General features: G+C 42.4%; 2 protein-coding genes across 13 annotated transcripts in view; both read left to right on the forward strand.

Annotated features, from left to right (window-relative positions):
- The window catches only part of LOC124062944 (neuron navigator 1-like), a 95,198-nt gene extending 92,288 nt beyond the window's left edge, over nucleotides 1-2,910 (forward strand). For all 8 annotated transcript variants that reach the window (XM_046396064.1, XM_046396069.1, XM_046396070.1 and 5 more), the window contains one exon: nucleotides 145-2,910. In XM_046396064.1, coding sequence (XP_046252020.1) covers nucleotides 145-240 — 96 coding nt within the window. In that variant the 3' untranslated portion in view covers nucleotides 241-2,910. The remainder of the gene's footprint in view (nucleotides 1-144) is intronic.
- Nucleotides 2,911-3,217: 307 nt separating this feature from the next.
- Nucleotides 3,218-20,936, forward strand: mybpha (myosin binding protein Ha). Of its 5 annotated transcripts, none has more exons than XM_046396099.1 (14): nucleotides 3,220-3,540; nucleotides 5,344-5,403; nucleotides 5,687-5,743; nucleotides 6,276-6,410; nucleotides 6,813-6,980; nucleotides 10,380-10,468; nucleotides 10,580-10,775; nucleotides 11,166-11,305; nucleotides 11,898-12,057; nucleotides 13,345-13,481; nucleotides 17,171-17,357; nucleotides 17,949-18,011; nucleotides 20,405-20,447; nucleotides 20,552-20,936. In XM_046396099.1, the coding sequence occupies exons 1-12, from the start codon at nucleotides 3,303-3,305 to the stop codon at nucleotides 17,987-17,989; spliced, it is 1,608 nt and encodes a 535-aa protein (XP_046252055.1). In that variant the 5' UTR covers nucleotides 3,220-3,302; the 3' UTR covers nucleotides 17,990-18,011; nucleotides 20,405-20,447; nucleotides 20,552-20,936. The 5 variants fall into 5 exon arrangements, with proteins under 5 accessions (XP_046252059.1, XP_046252055.1, XP_046252057.1 ...); XM_046396100.1 differs by having other exon boundaries at nucleotides 3,221-3,540; nucleotides 5,690-5,743; XM_046396101.1 differs by lacking the exon at nucleotides 5,344-5,403.
- Nucleotides 20,937-21,295: the final 359 nt, after the last annotated feature.

Here is a 21,295-nt window from a genome sequence, read left to right on the forward strand (position 1 = left end):
GTTGCCATAATACGTGTCACGTGTGAGTTGCATTTTAAGAAGTATTTCCTCTATGCAAAGCTAAGTCTTACTTTGTCCAACAGAATCTGTTCATTAATCTGTAGTTTATCTCATTGTGGATCTTTGTCTCGTCCTGCTGCACAGATGGCCATGCTGTTGAAGCTGCAGGAGTCGGCCAACTACATCGAGTCTCCAGAGCGGGAAGGCTATCTGGATCCCACTCTGCAGGCTACACTCTGAGGATAGCATGCGACTGTCAGTCAAGCTATGGAACTGCAGGCTCTTTATGGCTGACACAGCGGGTACAGTCCCAGTGAGACTTTAAAGACTCAATAATTAACTTTACTGTGTGCTCAGTGAGCAGTGCTAAAGACAAATGTAAAGGACTTTACAGAGAGAGAGAGAGAGAGATTATGGACAAAGGGTTTGCTTTGCCCTGCTATCAGAAAAGACAATTAAACTGCTTTCATAGGAAGCTGTGATGATCATGTCAGGGAAAGACTTGTCTCTTCTCTGCCCACAATTTGTTCCATATGGGTTGTTGTTGAATCAGCAAGTGCATGGTAACCTGGAATAGTATGATGCAAAATATTACCTATAATCCTTTGGATCAAAACACATTCTTTTCATGTCTTGGTTTTGACTGCCACAACTTTAACCACAATTACTGGTGCTTACTGTACTGGTTTTCATTGGAGGCGCACGCTTCAGTTCGCAAAGAAATTGTTAAACTCTGATTTCTTCAAAAAGTAGGATTGTCACTCTCGACGACGGCCAAAAATGCACTTTATTTTCTACGTGTGGGAATTGGATTTGAGGAGGCTGTGTCAGTGACGCTGTGTTAAAATGGGCGGGGGGGGGGGGCTGTCACTTTGGCCAAATTATGCAGTTCATCAGTAAATCCTCTAGATGGCAGCATCTACCTTTTTCATGCCTCAGTGCTCTCCTGGTGAGCTTTCTGACTTCACAAAGGTGCTCAGTATAAAATATAATACACACTCTATAACACAACTATGAAAATGGCCTTGAATGTTTTTTTTTTTCTTTCTTCAGTTAAGCCATTGTGTCATTTATGAATCGAATATCAGAAGCTGTGAAGCAACATGCATGGGTGAATAATGAACCAGTTTTAGGGTCAGTCTATAAAGAAAACAGTACCCACTGGTTTCCTCCAGTAATATACTGATATTATAACCACAGAAACAGACAGTGTCTCTGCTCAACATTCTGTATTGTAAACACACGGGAAAAAAAAAAAAAAACAAAAACAAAAACTGCTTGTTTGTCTAGTCTGCAAAACCGGCCTACCATTTCTGGCTCTGCTTGCATATAATCTGTATTTAGATATGGTTTTAACACACATAATTCTCTTGTGATAGATGAGGATACGGCTTTGAAAATCTTGATTTTGTAGAATTTTATACTGAGTCATCTTCAATGGTCGTCTGTATACAACAACTATCACCAATGTATACCTAACATGCCATTATCAGATAGCGACAGACATTGTCGAGGTGGTGTACTTCTATTGTCACGTTCATCATCCCACAGGGGAAGGAAGTGGACAACATTAGTAAAGAAAAAAAAACAACTTCCATTACATGACAAGTAAAAAAAAAAAAAAAAAAAAATCCTCTCTCATTGCATTCTCTTTCTATATTTGATAAGATACCTTTTTCAGATTGTAAGAAATCGGTTTCCTTCTCACACGTTTGTTTTAAGTGTTACTTTAAGAGAGAGGGCTGGGGGTAACAAAGGTTGAAAATCGTTTATAAGCTTCCTCCTGTTTCTTTTCCTTCATTTGTTTGCACATAATATATGTTAGAATATTAGATTACAGAGAGTATTTGTTGCTCACATCTTGACTGTTCTTGTGATGAAGGAAGAAAGCATAAAAAAGATGTGTAAGAGGAGGAAAGCTGTAGGAAGTAGAGATATTCTCAAACCTCTCAGCCATGTACCCCTTGACCCTGAAGTACCTCAGACTGCCATATTCTGTCCAGATGTTCCTCTACTTTCCACAAAAGGGTGCTGGTGTAAAGTAGAGACATGATGCCTAAGTCTATCTGTGCCTGAAACACAATTTGGCCTGAAGCTGTTTTCGAGCCGCTTTAATCTACCACTCTGAGGCCTCAGTTTAGAGGAAACGTCATCACTTCCTCTCACCTACTCTGATGTCACTTTAATGTCGTCACCTTGATGCCCAGTTTCGGGTGGAGAGTGGGTTACCAATTTTTTGACCTTTGGCTTTTAGCCACGGTGATAAGCTGTTAGTAAAGACGATGTGTGTGTGTCAGTTAACTCTGCAATAGATGAGGGTGTGTATCGCGATCAGGCTGCTTGTGTGACACAATTTCGCACACTTTCGAGTGTGAAAGTTATGACATCTTTGAGAAGTTGCAAGGAGGAGTGTTGGGAGCAATGTGAGAACAGATGTCAGCCTGGAGACATAATATCAACACGCATATCCCTGTTGTGTTTCCCAAAGTCTTGTTTCATTGGACCTACCACACTTTACCTTATCATGGGAGGGATTTTTAACAACTGGATATCTTCCTCTTTTCATGTTGCTTTTAAGAGCAGACATTTGTTTTTTTCTTATGCAAATATTTGTAAAGGTTTATTTCTCTTTTGTACATGACATCACTATTGTAAACACTGTAAATAGTCTGTGCATCTGCGACAACAATCACTAAAATGTGTAGAGATCGAAGAGAAGGCACGGCCCCTCTATGCAGAAAATGGAGGTCCTCTGTGGTTTTATTGTCTTCCTCCAGTAGGAAGGAGCACTTGGCTTAAAGGCGGCGGGGGGCTAATAATGTTTGTTTGGCATGTCTCTTTAACCACATCAATCCCACATGTCTAACATTGAGCAATGGACACAATAAAGTCATGCCATTCTTCACATCACTTGTCAACTGTCTGGGCTGTCTGTTATCCAGCTGCCCCACTAGAGGGCGCTAATACTACTGCATAGATCATATGTTAGGCTGTTAGCATCATTTTATCTCTGTGTAGTGGTTTTTATTAGGGCAACATGTCATTTGATATTACTTTTGCTTGTACACGTGAAAAACTGTCGAAAAATTGCTGAAACAAGGCAAGATTTTCCTCCCTTTGTTGGCTCTAACTGACAGATGAGGATGTGACTGAAATATAGTCGTGGTTGTGGTGATGGGGGGGGGTATTAAAGTCAGGGAATGGGTGGAGTTGTCTACAAGCCCACCGACCCTCAGGCTATATATATTACCTAAGACAACCCTGGCTCCCTCATCCAGAGGACTGGCCGTTTTGTCAACAAGATGCCAGGAAAACCCGCCCCTATTAAGAAGTCCCCGGCGAAGAAGGCTGCCGTGAAGCCACCTGAGGCCGCCCCGGCGCCTGAACCCGCGCCCGTAGAGGCTCCTCCCGCTGAGGCTGCACCTGCGGAAGCCGCCCCCGTCGAGGCTGCACCGGCCGAGGCAGCACCGACAGCAGAAGGAGAGGCAACCCCCGCCGCCCCGGCAGAAGACACCCCCGCTGCTGAGGGAGCCGCTCCAGGTACCTGTCCTGAAGACACCCTGATAACCATCTTGAAAATGGGACCAAGTTGCTAAGCTATGTTTGCTAATCTTAGCTCGGTCAGGAGTTGGTCTCAGGTTTGATGCCCATATGACTGAGTTTGGGAGCACAGAAGTACATTTGGTCACATCCTAGAAGGTTATTACCTTCATTTAAGTTCTAATATTTAGTTTTTGTTGAAAGTGTTTCACAGATTTATGGTTAGTATGGAGGCTTCAGTCAGGTAATTGTGTTGCGTTCAATGTGTCACACAGTCAGATGTTTCTAATATCGTGTCCACGTCATATCCATGTCTGCCTAACGTCAGGCTAACAGAAACGCATGTCAGTATATAACGTTAAAGCAGCCTCCCAAATAACAGTAAAATTAAATCAACTCCTCACAAATCTCATTATTATTATAAGCTTCATGAAGGCAGGATTTCCAATAAGACTTTTGCATTAGACTGCATTAGTTTTAGCCAGGTGTTCTGGAGAGATAAAAACATTCGTTGAAAGTTGCCTGGTTAAAGGAGTTCATCTTCCTCCTTCCACTGAGAAGTAATATAATGACTTATCTTGCACCTGTGGAGAACAATGTGAGTCTCTAAGGTCCAGCAGAGGATCAGAATATAATAATTTTAAAGCATGGAATTATACGCTTTATGCATTGTGCGTTATGTTTCCATGCTGTTAGAAATGCTTCAATGCTAACACCAGGTCACAGCAGCAAGGAAGGCACCTGCCACAAACAAGACTGACTGCTGCAGGAACACCACCCTCCAAACCGAACAGGATTTTCTGTTTTTATACATGGTGGAGCTAAAATGTGACATGGCAGACTGTTGTATTGCCTCGAATGTCTTCCATTTCAGTGCAGTTAAAAATTATTATAAAAACTGGACTCTTCATGGTGGTCATTAATTGTCGAGGCTTTGCAAATTATGCAGAATGATTGAATTAGAATGAAAGTCGACTAAATGAAAGAGAGGAGTGGATTTCCTTCTGTTCACCTTTTCCTGCTGGATCTTCTGTGGATCTCTTCACCTGCCATCACCTGACATCTAACACACTGTGTGATTATTATTGAATGTTATTTTAGAATAGCCAGTGTTGAAATCCTTGTATTGTAGAGAAACGATTCCTGTAAGCACTTGGTAAAATTGCCAGACCAACCAGTGATGTCTACATCACCACCCTGGCGCTTGTACACTCAGAGATGAACTATATGCAGGAGACATCTCACTCAAAGACTCACCCCACCCTGGCTGTTAGAGTACAACAGTGGTGGATGTAGTTGAGTAACTGCCTGGTGTTGTCGTTCCCTGCTAACCTCATCACGTAGCCCCTAACTTCAGCTGATGCCACATCCACTGAAGAGCTAGCTGGTTTGATAACTTCTGCTCAGGGTAAACACACACACACACACAGTGTAATGCATAATTTATGTGTGCAGTGTTTGGTTGTGTTTACTGCTATTTCTGTCTGTAAAACTTTATGTTGTGTACATGTTTAACCAAAACGGGGGATTGTTTTTGTGCAAATGGCATGATGGTCTTCCGCTGGGTACAAATGTCTCTAAAAATGTCTCAGGATCAATTCAGGAGTCAGTTTTTGACCATGAAATCATCTGTTCCTGTGATTGTGAACATCTTACGTTTCCTCCCCTCTGCTCTGTCCTGCTGCTTGCTTAAGTGGAGTGTATCGTCATCATCAGATTAGCTGGAAACTGATTGATTCCCAGCATGAGTAATGTCATAATGTAAGTCACTAATTAGCTTTCCTAATGACATTTTAACGCTAGCTGCTGCGCCCGCTGCTGAAGACGGTGCTGCTCCTCCCGCTGTAGACGCCCCCGCGGACGGTAAACATAAACCTCCACACAGACAACAGCATTACCACTCGACCACCAAACACATGGCAAACAATGATGACTGTGTAATTGAAAGTCTCATCAGACAAGTGCGATCCATCATGTTTTTCCCCAGCTGTGAGGATTAGTGGATTCTTAATGAAACTTTGAGCATGCTGATATCTTCTCCATGAAAACCCTCAGGTTAATTATCCTTATTGTGTCCTGAGTGCTGGTGTTTTATTTTTTTGTAAACGACTTTAACCTCCTGTTTGTTTGATGCTGGCTGCTCCAGCAGAAGCTGCCGTAGTTGAGGAGCCGCCGAAGGCCCCCACCCCTCCACCTCCCGCAGGTAACTCCAACATTCACACACTGATGTTCGCTATTCTAAACCCAAACATATTCTGCTTTTATGATTATGTTTGACAAAGAAAAGCAGCAAATAACCATTTTTTAGAAGCTGGAAGCAGTAATGTTTGACATTTGATAGAACATGATTGAACATGATGATTTAGAGCTGAAACTGTTCGTCAAATAACTGATTAGTTAATGAACTGAGAGAATAATCCGGAAATATTCTGATAATCTGCCAAATTTTCCTTCATGCTTGCTTCTTGTTTATGGAGGTTTGATGCTTTTCTTTGTCTTATAAATTGAGTAGGTTTGACAAAACATGACATTTTAAGAATTGAATTTGATTCATCATTTGATTGATAATGAAAATAACTGTCAGTTGCAAGCCTTCCACCTAAAAATGTTGTAGAATGGAGAGTATGTGGTGTAATTATTTTCCTTTTTGTGTAGTTTTCAGTGTCATTTCAGCTCATATTTCTGTTGTCCACTTCAGCCCTTAATTGAAACTGCTGTGTGTGAACCTCCTTCAGTCCCCACCAGTGCTCCCCTGGAAGTAGCTGTGGAAGATGTTAACGACTCCAGCCTCACCATTAAATGGAAGACACCGGAGGCCATCGGAGACTCCGGCCTGGACGGATACACTGTCGAGTACCGCAAGGATGGAAGTAAGTTGCTGTATGTTAGTGTGAGGCTGCACCTGTCCCCAGAGTGTCAGAGGGCAGATAGACTCATAGCTGGGTCCAGGCCGTATACGGCAGGCAGCATTTCACCGGCTGTCACTCTATCCCCTGATACCACTTTTAGCTTCGCTCGTTTGCTCAGATGACAGCGTGCCTCCTAAGATTTCATCATGGTGGCCAAAGTGTACTCCTTATGGGCCGGTTGTTTGTAAACTTGTGTCGACAGGCGATAAACCACTTAACATGTCCCATTAAGGGATGTTTTACGCTTTCTAAAGGCGGGATGTGTAATTGAAAAAAATAAGTTGCAGTAGCTAACAGGACACTTTAAAGTGAAAATTGCACTAAAATCATACGTATTAACGTAAACCCCGGCTTTCCCTGCAGCAACGGAGTGGGTTGCAGCTAATGAGGAGCTGACCCCAGCTAACCGCTACTGCATCAAGAATCTGACAGCCGGTGACCTGGTGCACGTTCGCGTGGTGGCTGTAAACCCCGGCGGCCGCAGTGAACCTGGTGCACTTCCTGAGCCAGTGCCGATCCGTGAGATTGCTGGTGAGTAGCAGTCATTTCTCCAACAGACCACTGACAAGTTTCCAAACAGTTCAAACTGCAATAGTGAGCTTGCCGGCGTAGAAACCGTTGCAGCTCTACACTGTGAGATTTTTATTACAACCAAGGAAGCTACAGGAAGGTTTAGCTTGATACAAGGAGAATTTATTTTATCTACACGAGATATTGTTGGATTTCTCCACATACGTACCATAAAAATCCCTTCAGTCCAAACAATATGTTCCCATTAAAGCTGCTGCAGTGTAAAGACAGCTTTTAAAATGTCTGTGTGCGACCTCTTTATCAGGAGCTCTCTGATAGGTGTAACTTATGACCTATCCTTAAAATACTCATGTTGCAGCCAGGGAGGTAGAGGTGGTATTAACTGCCTGGGCCTCAGATGGACCGCACATGTGTATGTACATAAATCCCACAGGTGGTGACAAGAGCTTTCATTAGCTGTAAATCACGCTTTCGCTTTCAACCACCTTCTGTCATTACCGCGAAAATGACAAATGAAACAATAAGGAGAAATGCTCGCAAATTTTCTCCGTGCATTTTCATTTTCTCAGATGAATTTGAACTTTTATTTCACGCTGGTTGCACCGCAAAGGACTAAAAGCCATGTAAAGCCCAGTACTTATCAAAATCAGTTCTTTTCAAACATGCTTTAGCAAGCTGAGGGAAAAAAAGTAATAAAACTTATACTCATAAAATACAAATATAAGTTTTATGTATGCCAGGATTCATATTCATATAGAGGGCATTAACTTGGCACTGTAGGTCTGACAATTTGAAGCATTAATCGACAACTGAAATGTCTAAATGCAGAATTGATTGCAGCTAAAATTAGGGTAATTCATGGATACTGCATGTTTAGGATGTTTGTAGACGCACAGAAAATCCTGACCAGAGTTAGACGCACAGTCTTCAAGATCATTAAATGGAAGATTGACACAGGCAAAGGAAAAGGTTAGACTAATGAGCCATCTTGCGGCCATGTTTCTCCCCTGACCTCAGCCCTGTCACTGTCACCTCACTGTCACTTGTGCACTTCAGTGTATGTATGCCGGTGACTCTCGAGCTGTCCTGTGGTCTGGCACGGATGCAACTTGATGACGTCGCAGTAGATTAACTGTCTATAACATGTTGAGTTGACATTTTCACAGCAGCTATGCCAAATGCCACCAAAAAAAAAAACCTGCATGAAAAATGCCTTAAAGTGACCTCTTTGTCAGTTTCCAACAAACCGACGTTGGTTTTGTGACTGGAGCTGCTGAATTTCCATCAGCCCTCACACTGAGTCACATTGACATGTAGTGTGGACCTGACCTGACGTACCCCAGTTATCCACTTTCGGAAAGACAGCTTACTGGCTCTGAGGGTATTTCCTGGTCGGGGTTCAAACTTCTGCGAACAAACAGGAAACTTTAGTGGAGAAATGCAGTTATGCAACCAGAGCTGCTGGTCAACTGAGGGGAGCGAAACGTGAGCCTAATTGGTGGATTCTGGGTGGCATGCTGGTGTTAAAATCAGCTGTGTGTCAGTCACACACATTGTCCTGCACAGACACCCATCGACATGTACAAGCTTCTGATAAAGACTGTCCTGCATATGCTGAAAGCCCCCCACAATGACACTTTATCCAATGACACAGACAGATTATAGATTGTTTGCAGGAGGACTTGCTGGATGCTGGATGCTGTAATGCCTTCAACACTTCTGGGCATTGCTGGGAAGTGTGCTGATTAGCACAGATTAGTGCTCGAGCCAAATCTGGACGCGGACCTGATCCTCGTGGGGAATGATGGTTCCAGGAGCCGGATCCCAGCCTGTGTAGCAGTGTTGTGGTGACAAATGTTAGGACGAGGAGGATGAGACACACTGGGCAAGAAACCAGCTTTAGATGGGGAGCAACACTGGGAGAAAGTGTGACGGCCACAAAAAGCAGAACAGGAGGTTGATGGGGGACTTACATGAGAGGACGTTTTGAGTGGATGAGGAGAAGGGTGAGGAGAGGTGATGGAGGTCAGCAATTTAGTTGTTTCATGTATCCTGTAAGCCCTGAGAGCTTTTCAGACATTTGCTGCTTATGCGGAAACATGCTAGGGATGCTGTTCCTGATACTTAGCACCCAGCCTGAATGAAGCTATCCAGCAGGGTGGCGAAGTCACAAAGTCCCAACTCAAGTGCAATTTAATCCATATTATGTTATTCACAGCTACAGCACACTTGCAGTTATTTTATCATACTTGATTTGGGTGTGTACAGTTTCCGGTCTTTTTTTTACGTCAGTGTTTCTAGATGCAACGTTTGACCACTCCAGTCATTTGAAAGCGATGACATCCTCCTGCTGCTTCTTTGTGCATGACACGAGGGAACACGTGTTGGAGTTCATCCAAGTGTCTCATCACCAGAGCTATTTTAAGAGTTGCTGGATGCAGGGTCTTCTTCTTTTGCCTCTCTCTACCCAGATACTGTACTTCTCCTGTCACATGCAGGGATTTTCCTTTTCTGTGTATGACTAATCATCATCAATAAGACTTGGGACAGGGATTTATTATTTCAGTTATTGTATCATGAAAGTATCAGGAGAAACACTGGTGTCACTTCATTCATCTCAGTTTTTCTAGTCTGTTAAGATGAATAACAGTTCTTCAATTTTGGCTCTTACAAATATGCTAGGGCTGCAACTAGCAATCTTTTTGATTTTGAGTTTTTAGCCTATAAACTATTAAAAAAGTGAAGATTTTGTTCTTTGAAATTTCTAAGATGCCACACTGACGTCTTCAGTTTGCCTGTTTTGAAACGGAAAAGATATTCAGTCATTATTTATGTGGAAAGCAGCAAAGTTTTCTCATTTTAAAAGCTGACACCAGAGAAATATTTGCCAAATATTTTACCCGAAAAATGACAGAAAAAATAAATAGGTTGTCAAAATAATCGTAGATTAATTTCAGTTAATCTGTTAAATAAACTAGTCGCTGCTCTAAATCATAACAACAATACATTCACATCAAAATGATTAAAACTGACGCTTTTATGACAAGTTTGGATTGGTGGACAGTATAAGCTAAGTTGGGGGTTAATTTGAGCTCCTTCAGTCATGCTCTCTTTTGAGCTTTGCCGTGCTGTGGCTGGTCTATTTAGGTCCTGTTGACCTGTCATTTTGAGAATATATGACCCCACTTTGACGACGTAAACGAGAAGTGTGCATCACACAGTTTGTACACTGATAGCTGGTGATGCTAGCTAATGATGGATGATTTATTTAGATAGGTGTCCAGGTCACTTATCGGGGGATGTACTGGCATATGCAGCAGATTCAGTTGCTTAAGATAGAAGACAGATGATGGATGAGGCAGAACATAAACACACCTGACTTGACTCCCTGTTTTTCAGACCGTCCCAAGATCCGCATGCCCCGCACCCTCAGAGCCCGCTGTGTTAAGCAGGTTGGAGAGCAGATCAACTTGGTCATCCCCTTCCTTGTAAGCCAGCACATATACACACCAACTGCACAGTCAATGAATATCATACACCGTGAGCAGATTAAACTCTACAGACATTACCCTGCATCTTGTCTTGTCCTAACTCATCAGGGAAAGCCCAAACCTGTGGTGTCCTGGCTTAAGGATGGTCAGCCTTTGGATACAAAGAGAGTCAACATCAGGAACAGTGACAAGGACAGCATCTTGTTTATCCGCACCGCTCAGCGGGAGGACTCCGGCGTTTACGAGATGACCGTTAAAGTGGACAGCTTTGAAGACAAAACCACCCTCACCCTTCAGATTGTGGGTGAGTCACACGTTCATATGTTAACATTCATGGATGCACGTGCACAATATGTGCGACGTGTAAACATTAACATATTTCAGACCTCACGGTTTAATTTGGTCAGCTGTTTATGCGGCTGACCTTTTGGCTCTGAGACTTGTGACTTGCTCCCACAGAAATTCAAAGCACTAGCCAACATCTGTCACACCTCTAACAATGATGCCCTTTGACCCCAGAGTGCTTGACCCTGCTGTCGACTGCTGCTGCTTTTAAAATCTGTGGAGGCATTACTGTACAAATATAAGTTCCACTTTGGGTCTAACGTGGTTGGGAGCAGACACCTTTCGTGCTTTGAGGAACACTCAGGTTATGGTTTTAATCCTGTATAAATGCAGTAATGTGTCGCCTCAGAGCTGCCTGGCCCTCCTGCCAGTGTGAAGCTGGTGGACGCCTGGGGCTTCAATGCCGCTCTGGAATGGACGCCCCCCAAGGATAATGGCAACACAGAGATCACTGGATACATCGTCCAGAAGGCCGACAGGAAGACCGAGGTATGGCAGATGTTCACATACAAGTGAACTGCATTGTCAGACTGTTTGGAGTTGCGAACATAAGCCGGATTAGTGGGAGTTACAGGAAGATACCTGTGGTATAGTTTTTCAGTGTGTGATTCCTTTCCCTGGTACACAGTGGAGAGCACCACATTACACAGATGTGTACTGCTGCTAAGGAGCATTGAGAATAATAAGCTATAACACGAGGACATACGTATTGTCTCTATCTCTATCTCTCTCTCTCTTATGCATGATGGTGTAGTGAATAGGATTGGAAAAACAGGCATCCTAATTGTTGTAAAGTTGAGCTTAACAATTAATGTAAACATTATTGACATTACAGTATGGACAAGTGCGATATCCAAATCACAGGAGCTGCAGTTTTTTTGCTAAAGATAAAAATGTCTCGTCTTAGCCTGCAGATCATATTCTATGGATGTAAGGGAACATGCTTGTTCAGCACGAACCCCGACCAAAATCACATCATCTACCTTTTCAAATTTTCAGTGGAAATTAAATGCAAATATTGCCATTCCCACTTAAGTCATTATTTCACTAAACTGGCTGTCTGTCGACTTTCCGCCTGCAGGAATGGTTCACGGTGCTGGATAACTACCACAGGCTAACCGCCACCGTCTCAGACCTCATCATGGGCAACTCGTACAGCTTCAGAGTGTTCGCTCAGAACCGAGTGGGCATCAGTGAGTCCAGCGCTGTCACCAAGGGGGTGGCTACAATCCAGAAGACAGGTGACCTTCTTGATTGATTCATTAATTCTTCATGGGTTAGTTTTTTTCATAAGTAAGAGTTTAGCGGCAGGGCTTTAGTACAAGTTGGTACTTGCAGTTTAATGAGCTGCAGTAAGTGTGAGAGTCTTGAGTTTGTGTGTGTGTGAGACAGAGTGTTTAAAGTGAAGGCTTGAGGAGCGGAAATGGCCTTGGCACTGCTTTAATCGTAAGTGGGCAGCTCTCTTGGCCAGTGCTCAGCTACTACTGAAATAAATTTTAAGAGGCTCTGACAACCTGAAGGCAGCTTGTCAAGTGTCTGTGCATGTGTGTGTCCCATTTGTTATTCTGTCTCTTTAGTGATCAGAAAGGGGCTGCAGTTTCTGATATGTATCAGTATTGTTAAAATATTATAATTAATATTGTTGTATTGATTTCAATCATATCACTCAGCCCATCCCATGGCCATAATGTATCTTCATTGATACGGATGTGCCACACATTAAACTTCCGTCATAACTGCTCGTCGGATGATCAAATGATTTTAGTAGAAACCACCTCAGCCCACAGCTGTGCACTGTTGGGTTAGTGGGCGCTGTTTGCCAGTAACTTTTCAAAATAAACGATTCGACATTCAAACCCGCTTTGTATCTGTGATTAGCCAGTGAGACGGAAAGGTGGGTTCGAACTTCTTGCTCTTTTTAGTTTTTCTTTTTCTTTTCTTTTCATCATTTTTGACAAAACAACCTTTTCATGTTAACAGCCAACCACTTTGAATGTCTTTCAGGAGAGACTGTGTGAAAATGTGTGTTGTTTTTCTCATGTTTAAATGATTATCACATCTCCAACTTTTCTATGGTGGCCAGCTTTGCTTTACACGACCTTTAAAGGAATGAAAACAATTGAAAAGCGTTTTTTGTTTTTTTTGTTTTTTGTTTACTTTGCCATTTTACAAAATATTATATCCTGATTTCCTGAGTTTAATAACACTAACACAGTAGAATTCAATACCATAGATAAGTAAATGTACGTTTTATGATAAGTAGCAGTTTTCATACCGCGGTTTGCCTGGGTAATCTTAGTCACTTCTAGCTATAGTGGTGACTGTTCAGCAACACTTAGATAACTATATGTTGCTTCTTGCAACCACATGTAAGTCTCATGCGGTTACTGCTTAAACGTGATGTGGCTGCAGCTGCTTCGAAGTGAACACTTTCCTGTGCTGTCAGTAGATATTGCTCTTAAATAAGTACAGACAGATACAGTAATTTTATGTACAATACCAAGATGTACTCGCCCATGTGTTCACAGGTATCGTCTACAAGCCTCCCGAGTACCAGGAGCATGACTTCAGTGAGGCACCCAAGTTCACCACCACCCTCAGCGATCGTGCCGCCACCGTGGGTTACACTACCAGGCTGCTTTGTTCTGTTCGTGGATGCCCCAAGGTCAGACACACACCCCCGTAGCATATCTTATCAGTGTGTCCAGTCCTGATAGCTAAAGCCAGCAGCTGGTATTTTAACCTGCGATTGCCTGTTTGAACTACATGCTCGCTGGGGAAACATCTGGATTTGGGAAGATGTTCATATTGTAGGAAGTTGTATTCTGTTTTCCTCATTCAGCATTTGTTGTTCTATATTTAAGCAGTTTTGTTCTCACTGGGGAGCCTCAATAAATCATTTGAGTGTGTGATATATGGCATCAAATGAGGTATTAATGTCACAGCTATAAAGATCCACTGTAGAGCTGGGCCAGGGCTTACACTGGTATGTCTATGTGAAGTTTCAGGATGTCTCTCACTGTTCTTGGCGGCTGCTGCTCTGGTTAAACTTATCTTTACAGTTGTCTGGCTGACGCAGATGGCTTAGGTGGCAGGCCATGCTGGAAATTCAGTTGATTATGCTTCCTAGCTGTCCTTGGCTTCTCTCGTCAAGGACGGCTGCTGCTGGACAGTCTGCACATGCCACTCTAGCAAAGACAAATCAGACAGGACCAGATGTAGGCTCTTAACTGCACTCAGCATGCATGATTGTCACTGAAGAACCTGAATTTGATGACATGAACCAACACAAGGACTAAAGAGGAGAGGGTCTGGTACCAGTAGATATTCATGTTTGAGGGACAGCTGAGAGGGTCCAGAAACCTTGGTCTAATGTGGCATGTGTTGGCATTTCCCACAGTTGTGAGTGCATTGTGTTAACGGCTTATAGTGTGGAACCCTGGCTCATCATCACAGAGGTCCGAGTGGATGCCCGAGTTTGAGAATACTTATCCTGTTTGTCAGTCATGCCCTGAAATTAAGATCCATAAACATAGACCCACTGGGTCTAACTGAGTCTTTCGTGCCTGTCCTTGTAGACCAGCAGGCTTGAGTTCTGCAATCAGAGCAAGAGACTCATAGCAGGTGTATGAAAACATATCCACTGAGTATCTGCAGGGGACCAGGGAAAGAGAGGCACTGAGTACGTCCTTCCTGCAGGAGACCTGCATACTCTGAACATGTACTTAACCCTGGTTTGCCGTCTTAATTGTGAAGCTGCTGTCACAGATTAATCCCTGAATATCAACACTGACAAACACTTGATATGTATAAACTACATATTTACATATAATTACAAACAGTTGAAAATATAATTAAATAGTAATCTCACCCACTCATGCCCATTCACCCTCTCTTTCTCTCTCTCTTGCATTTTTTGATCTCACTCTCTTTATATAAGTATAAATATATAAAGGACATTATTTCACACTTGGGCTGTAAGCTTGTTATAGCATGTGTTTATTGAAACAGTTTCTCTTCTCTGGCTGAGAGAGGTGCTGAAGAGGTCCAGCAGAAAGGCATGTCGTGTCACAAGGTGTCCTGCTGTCTGATAAAGAGCTGTTGTATATAGAGGCAGAGACTGCGGGAGGAGCTGAGAGGGAGGAGGGAGAGAGGATAGATAAGCAGGGAAGACAAAGAAGAGACAATTATAACAAGTGTAGCCTGTTGTCCCGTCATGGCTAAGTGGAGATGTTGTGGTGTCGCAGAAGGTACTATTTTTGCCACCTGTTCAGACTGCAGCACTGCTATCAGTGTGGCTGACATCCACAAACACATACAGATGCCCAAAGACAGAAATATGATGGGACAGGAAAGAGAGCAAGGAAGATAAAATGATGATAAGAGCAGGAGAGATGAGTGCATGGATTTACATTATCTTTATCCCTGTCTGTTATCTCTCTCTCAACTAAACACGACTAAGGGCTCATGTTTTCATGTTGGTGCAGGGCACAGAACACGGTGTCAGTGGTATTTTCTGGGGTGCTCTACAGTGTTTCCTTGGTATCTTGGTGACTTGCCCTGTGCACCAGTGGGGGTTGGGGCGTGGTGATTCCAACAGCATACTGCAGTCTGGGAGCCAAGCACGAGAGCGTCCTGTGCAGGCCACTGCCCACTTGCTCGGAGCACATTGACAGCTCAGCACGCTTGTGTATTTTGGTCTAAACTTTTCTAAAATCACACAGGCGACGTCATCACACAGACGTGGTTCACTTTCTGTCTGACAGAGATTCATGAGGTAGACTTACCAGCTCTGTAATAAACACAGTGGGTAGCCACTGCTGACTGTGTCTCCTGTATTTTCCCTTTAACTCCACCTGAAGGCAGCAGGTATCTGTTCAATCTGTGGTCTCTAACTCAGATGAGGAGTCTGTTCTACACCAAAATCTGCATCTAGCTATTGGATCAGAATTCTGTGTTGTGTGTTGTGAAAACACAGTAATATCTGCTATGATGTTACAATGTGTTCACAACTTGATAGCCATCTAAGTTTGTCTGAGAACTGAATCCTGGGCAGTCGAAGTATTTGCAGATTAGACAGGGACTGGCCTTTGGATGTGACACACCAGATCTGGTTTGCCTGGCGTATGTTTGAATGTCAGATTTGTGTGCTCAGACATCTCTCCTAGCAGTACAGGAATGTGAAAACACTTCTCTAGTGACAAACTGTGACATTTTAAGGGGACATAAACATAAGAAAAACAAATTTTTGAGTGGTGGGGATTTTTTAACTTTAACTTAAACAGATAAACTTTCAAAGCAAATCTTACATGTTAAGTGCTAACGTTCCACATCCTTGAATTTATAAAAATGTCAGACTGGTGATGTCAGAGCCAAAGGTTTGAATTGAATGAATTCACTTGTAAGAATCTTGTTGCATTAGCTAGTTTATTAATATTGCTGTTACTGCATCAGAGGACAACCTACACACTCAACAAATGTTTGACCTCATTTACCGGTCTGGCTCACACAGTCAGTTACGCAAACTTCCTAAAACAGAAGAAGTGTCTATTTTGAAAACGTGCCGTAAGCAGCAAGAACTAAATATGTTTCGCACATCAGGAAAGGTTGAGAAACAAACTCTCATGAATTGCATCAGCTGATGTGAAATGCAGTAACCAGAGTCTCCTTACATGAAGCCAGACTGAGAGGAAATCCTCTCACAGTGTGTCACTGAAACCCAGAGCAGGACATACCTGATGTCAGGAAAAAGACTTGAGTTACTCCAATACTACCCAACCTTTACACTCAGCACAGACTGTCTGAAATCACAGCAGGACAAGCTGGCAACAGACAGAAAGCCTCAACTCAAATGTTCAGTTTGTCCAAGGATCTATGCAAAACAACCAAGCAGTCCTGACAAACATCTTCAACTGGGGAAAGACTGAAACAGCACTGATTAATTTGGATTTCCAATGTGATACAGGAAAGACTCAAAGAAAGTGTGGTAATGTTGCTGCTGTTTACAGCGAAGACCGGAAATTGACTGTTGTTGAAAGCCAGAAGAAAACTGTACAACCATTAAAAAAGAAAATGATGACCCCCCCACCTCCATCCACCAATTTCAGTTTTTTAGTCCTAAAATGCTTGATGTGCTGATATGAATTTCATTAAATGTACCATGTAGTCATTTTTGTTTTTTGTCTGATACACTGATCATCTTTTCAAAACATCAGCATGAGCTGAGAGGATATTTTTTGGGGTTTAGGAATGACACTGGACACTGTAAGAACAAGGTATCTTTGGGTTGCACTGTAGATAGGTGAATGAGTTTATTAATACCTCTCCTCCTCCTCCTCCTCTTCCTCCTCTCAGCCTAAGATTGAGTGGTTGAAGAATCAGATGGTCATTGGTGACGACCCCAAGTTTCGTCAGATTTCTAACCAGGGCATCTGCTCCCTGGAGATCCGTAAGCCCTGCAGCTTTGACGGTGGTGTGTACACCTGCAGAGCCAAGAACGCCCAGGGAGAGGCCACCGTCTCCTGCAAGCTGGAGGTCAAACGTATGTATCTGCAGACTAACAAAAATGACATTTTTCAGTGAACTGAGTCCAAATCTCTTGGGTTTACATGAACCATTGAAAGTGATTTAGTCTCCATTTTTAAGAAACACATTTTCTTGCTGAGAGTGACAGGACAAGATTCATGCCGCTTTCATGTGCGCTAATCACGAAGCTTAAACCAGCAAATGGTTTGATTAGCTTAGCATAAAGACTATAAACAGGAGGAAAACCCTAGAATGGCTCTATACAAAGGTTAAAAATTATCTGTTTCAATTATTGATAAAATATATCTTAATCTGTGCAAAATCAAAATGTGAAAACTCCACATTTTGGATATATGGGGACTTAATTTGGTGTTTCTTGGCTGTTTCTTGCACTTGTGTTTGTTCACAGTGAGTTATGTTAATTACTGAACTACAGGTGCACTTTTTTAAATGTTGGAAACTTGTTTGAACTTGTTACCTTGGTTCCAGTTGATGCTTCCAGTTTCCACAACTCCAAATACCAAACAGTGTAGCCTAATAACGTACCAGAGTTTAAATCTAATTTAAAAACCTAAATAATTTTTAGATCTTCTTTTTCTTCCAACAGAGATTATTCTCCCAGAGGCTGACAAGGAGAAAGGCAAATAAACCGACACCCAAACATCCAGAGGTACGGAAATGACACAAACATCCAAAGAGACTGAGATTGCCCAGTGGTTTGAACACCGAACAGGTTGCTTGTTGGAACACATTTCATTGCTTTGTATCTCCTCATGAAAAATATAAAATATCCTTTAATCACATGTCATAACCATCACTAACAGTAACACTGCTCAGTACTGCTTTCACACGTGTGTGACAGCTGTCTTTGGATTGAGTTTGGCAGACTGATGATGCTCCTGTGCCTCCTGAGCAGCCATAAATTACAAAGTTCTTAAACTGAAAGCATGAAATTAAAACCAACAGCTCATTTGTCCTTCTGTCTTGCCCTCTTCTTTCCTTCTCATATGTGTCACCCCACCTCTGCTCCTCCTCTTCATCCACCCTGTTCATCTCATACATTGCAAGGTCCTGTTTTTGGATGTGGTAATGTGGCAAAGATTAATGTCCGTTAAATAGAAATACCAAAATTGATGTTTTTACAGCTTTGACGTTCCTATTTATACCCTCACCATTAGGCAGCGACACTGGGGTTTTGGTATAGGCACTTGAATCTAAGCTGTTTAAATACTTGAGTGGTGTAGTCTTTCAGTGAGGATCGGGAGGCTTGAAACATGAAGTGGTGAGAGAATGTGGCAAGGTGGAAAAAAGTTAAAAAAAAAAAAAAAAAAAAAGGAGGGACAAAGGGGGGAAAACACTGAGCAGGGAAGTAAGATGAGACAGATGCCTCAAAGTGATGGGATGCACAGGATACCTGAAGGTTGTGAGAGTTAAAGAGTGAGTGATAATGGCTTTATGTTACTGCAAAGGACATACCACTGGTTCTTTTTACAGCACTGTGAAACACTTTAGCAAGGGAGCAATTATATTATTTAATATTAGCTACATGGCAGGTCCCTCATATATCTCATATATCCTCTCCTGTCAGTGTACTCACCACCTCTTTGACATAAATTTAACTAGAAATCTGTCTTCACCTAAACTTCATTAAAACTCACATGAGTTAAGTGAAGGCAGTTAGTTAAATAGTACAGTTCTCATATATAAAGAATGAATGACTGCTGAATGAGGCTTTTTGTGGTACCTTTGGGTCGACAGTGCTGTGGGTAAACAGATTCTTCAGTAAGAAACGTGTTGTGGTTTTTTTTTAGTACATGTGAATTTTAACTGCTGTTCCATTATAACAAGTTTATGATATGAAATCAGTGGAATTATGTTGTATTTAAATGTGAATCTCATGATTAGTCTGGATACAACGACAATGCAATGAAGCCCCAAGCAAACTTTGGCTTTGGATATACGTAACCAAGTGATCAAGGATTGACCAAGGCACTTTTTTACAGTAGTCTGATATCTAAAACGTTCATGTAGAGGGTTTTAGATATCAGACTACTGCAAAAAAGCAGGAAACGATCTGATTTTTAAAGGACAGCGTTGACAATCTGTGTTCTTTTTAAACAAATCCCATGAAAAGGCTAAAATCAGCAGTGTGGCTGGCAGTGTTTATCCAGCCGTTCTGTGCATCATAATAAAGCATGTCGCCTTGAGCATCTGACGTGTTTTTAATAGTTTTCGGACAAATAGTTTTAATAGTTTTTTTATTGAGAGGGCTTGCTGTGTCATTTTCGTACTTAACCTTGAATGCAGGGCCTCAATTCATTGTCTCTCTTGTTCGACATTAGCACATAAACTGGAAGCAGTTGTTTGTGCTACATGCACACTACAAAGTTGACCTTCAGTACAGTCAGACACACGTGTGTTCACGCCATACTGCAAATGGGGTCACATGCCTGCCTGACCACCTCCTGAAGTGGCTAGAGTGATTATTTCTTAATGCATCCTCGATGTCTTTGGATGAATTCACACCTGAATTTACAGCCGCCCACTTGTGATCACATTACCAAAGGCATGTTTTTCATTCCAAGTGTAAAGCACACCCTATAGATGACGCCATCGTGCTTGTGAGTCTTTGCGGGTTGTTGGGATGCAGTCTCGTAAAGCAGGGCCATACATGGGAGGGCCCCTCAAGGGGGGGATTAGGCTGGGAGCGCCTTTGGGTGGTGGGGTAAGGGGTGATGTCAGCATGGCACTCCACAGCTTCTAAAAATTACTCCAGATGATGTGATGCACAGCCAAACTCTTCACATTACCCTGAGTCAACAAGCCGAGAGAAGTGCTGTGAGGAGAAGGGAGAATGGGCTAAGAGGGCAGAAACCGAGCCAGATAATCCTCGATGGAAAAGGACACAGTGGATCTCACACACACACACACACACACACACACATACATACAAAACCTCAGATACATTCACACATACATTCTCCCAGAACTTTGCTAGCTGAAGTGATTATCAACACCCTGTGACCCTATTTAACCCTCCTCTTGCTTTAATTATCTTTCCAGAGCTTCAAAAGGACTAGCAGAAATCCAGGTCTTGTGTTTTGAGGTGAGTTAATGTGTGCTTATTTGTTTGTGTCTTCGTGCGTCCGTGCCCACATTATTACAAATCACCCTAACCCTTTGGATGTGTCTCTCTCTTATCTTGTCCAGAGTGTTTGAGGAGGTGTAAGAAAAGACTTGTGGCTGGCTGTGCAGCAGTGTGTACATAATAAAAATGGGACAGAACACAAACCAACATCTCCTATATCCATTTCCTCCCCCACACCCACCCTCACATGCCCGACTCACCCACTCCTCCCAATATGCAGGGAAGACCCACGCCCACTCAACCGGTCCCAGTTTGCCAAATGTTGTAGTGGTATGTTATTTAAGCTGGTAACTTGTATGTAAGGCTATATTTACCATGTTCTGCTTTTTTTCTGTCCATGTGCTGTTTGTTACAGTATATATGTATGTATGCCTAATAAAACAGCGAATTCTTGGACATGCTATTACAATGACAATGGATGGGTAATAAAAACTGTATTTTATTATGTATTATGTGGATTTCTGCACATATTTTGAGAGACTGTCTGATACAAAAATTGTTTCAGGTTGTGTAAAATTTTGAGGCTGAAGAGAATTGAGACTCAAGCTTTGGCATTGTGGTTGAAGAAAAGGTTAGTGCAAATGAAAAGCAAGTGGCCTGACAGGTTGCAGTTTCAGATTTAACTTGTGGGGTTTTGATTTATCCATTTCTAAAGCCCCTTTTTAATAACCTGCTCAAAGAAGACCTGTTTTGCCGTTATTCCACATGCTCATGCTGTACAAAACTTAGGCCTCTGACACCGGCAGTTGAGCTGGAGACAAATGGCTGGCTGTATAAAGAACCAGCAGAACGAAGCACACAGTCAG

This window comes from Scatophagus argus, chromosome 8 (genome assembly GCF_020382885.2).
Source record: "Scatophagus argus isolate fScaArg1 chromosome 8, fScaArg1.pri, whole genome shotgun sequence".
Lineage (NCBI taxonomy): Eukaryota > Metazoa > Chordata > Actinopteri > Scatophagidae > Scatophagus > Scatophagus argus.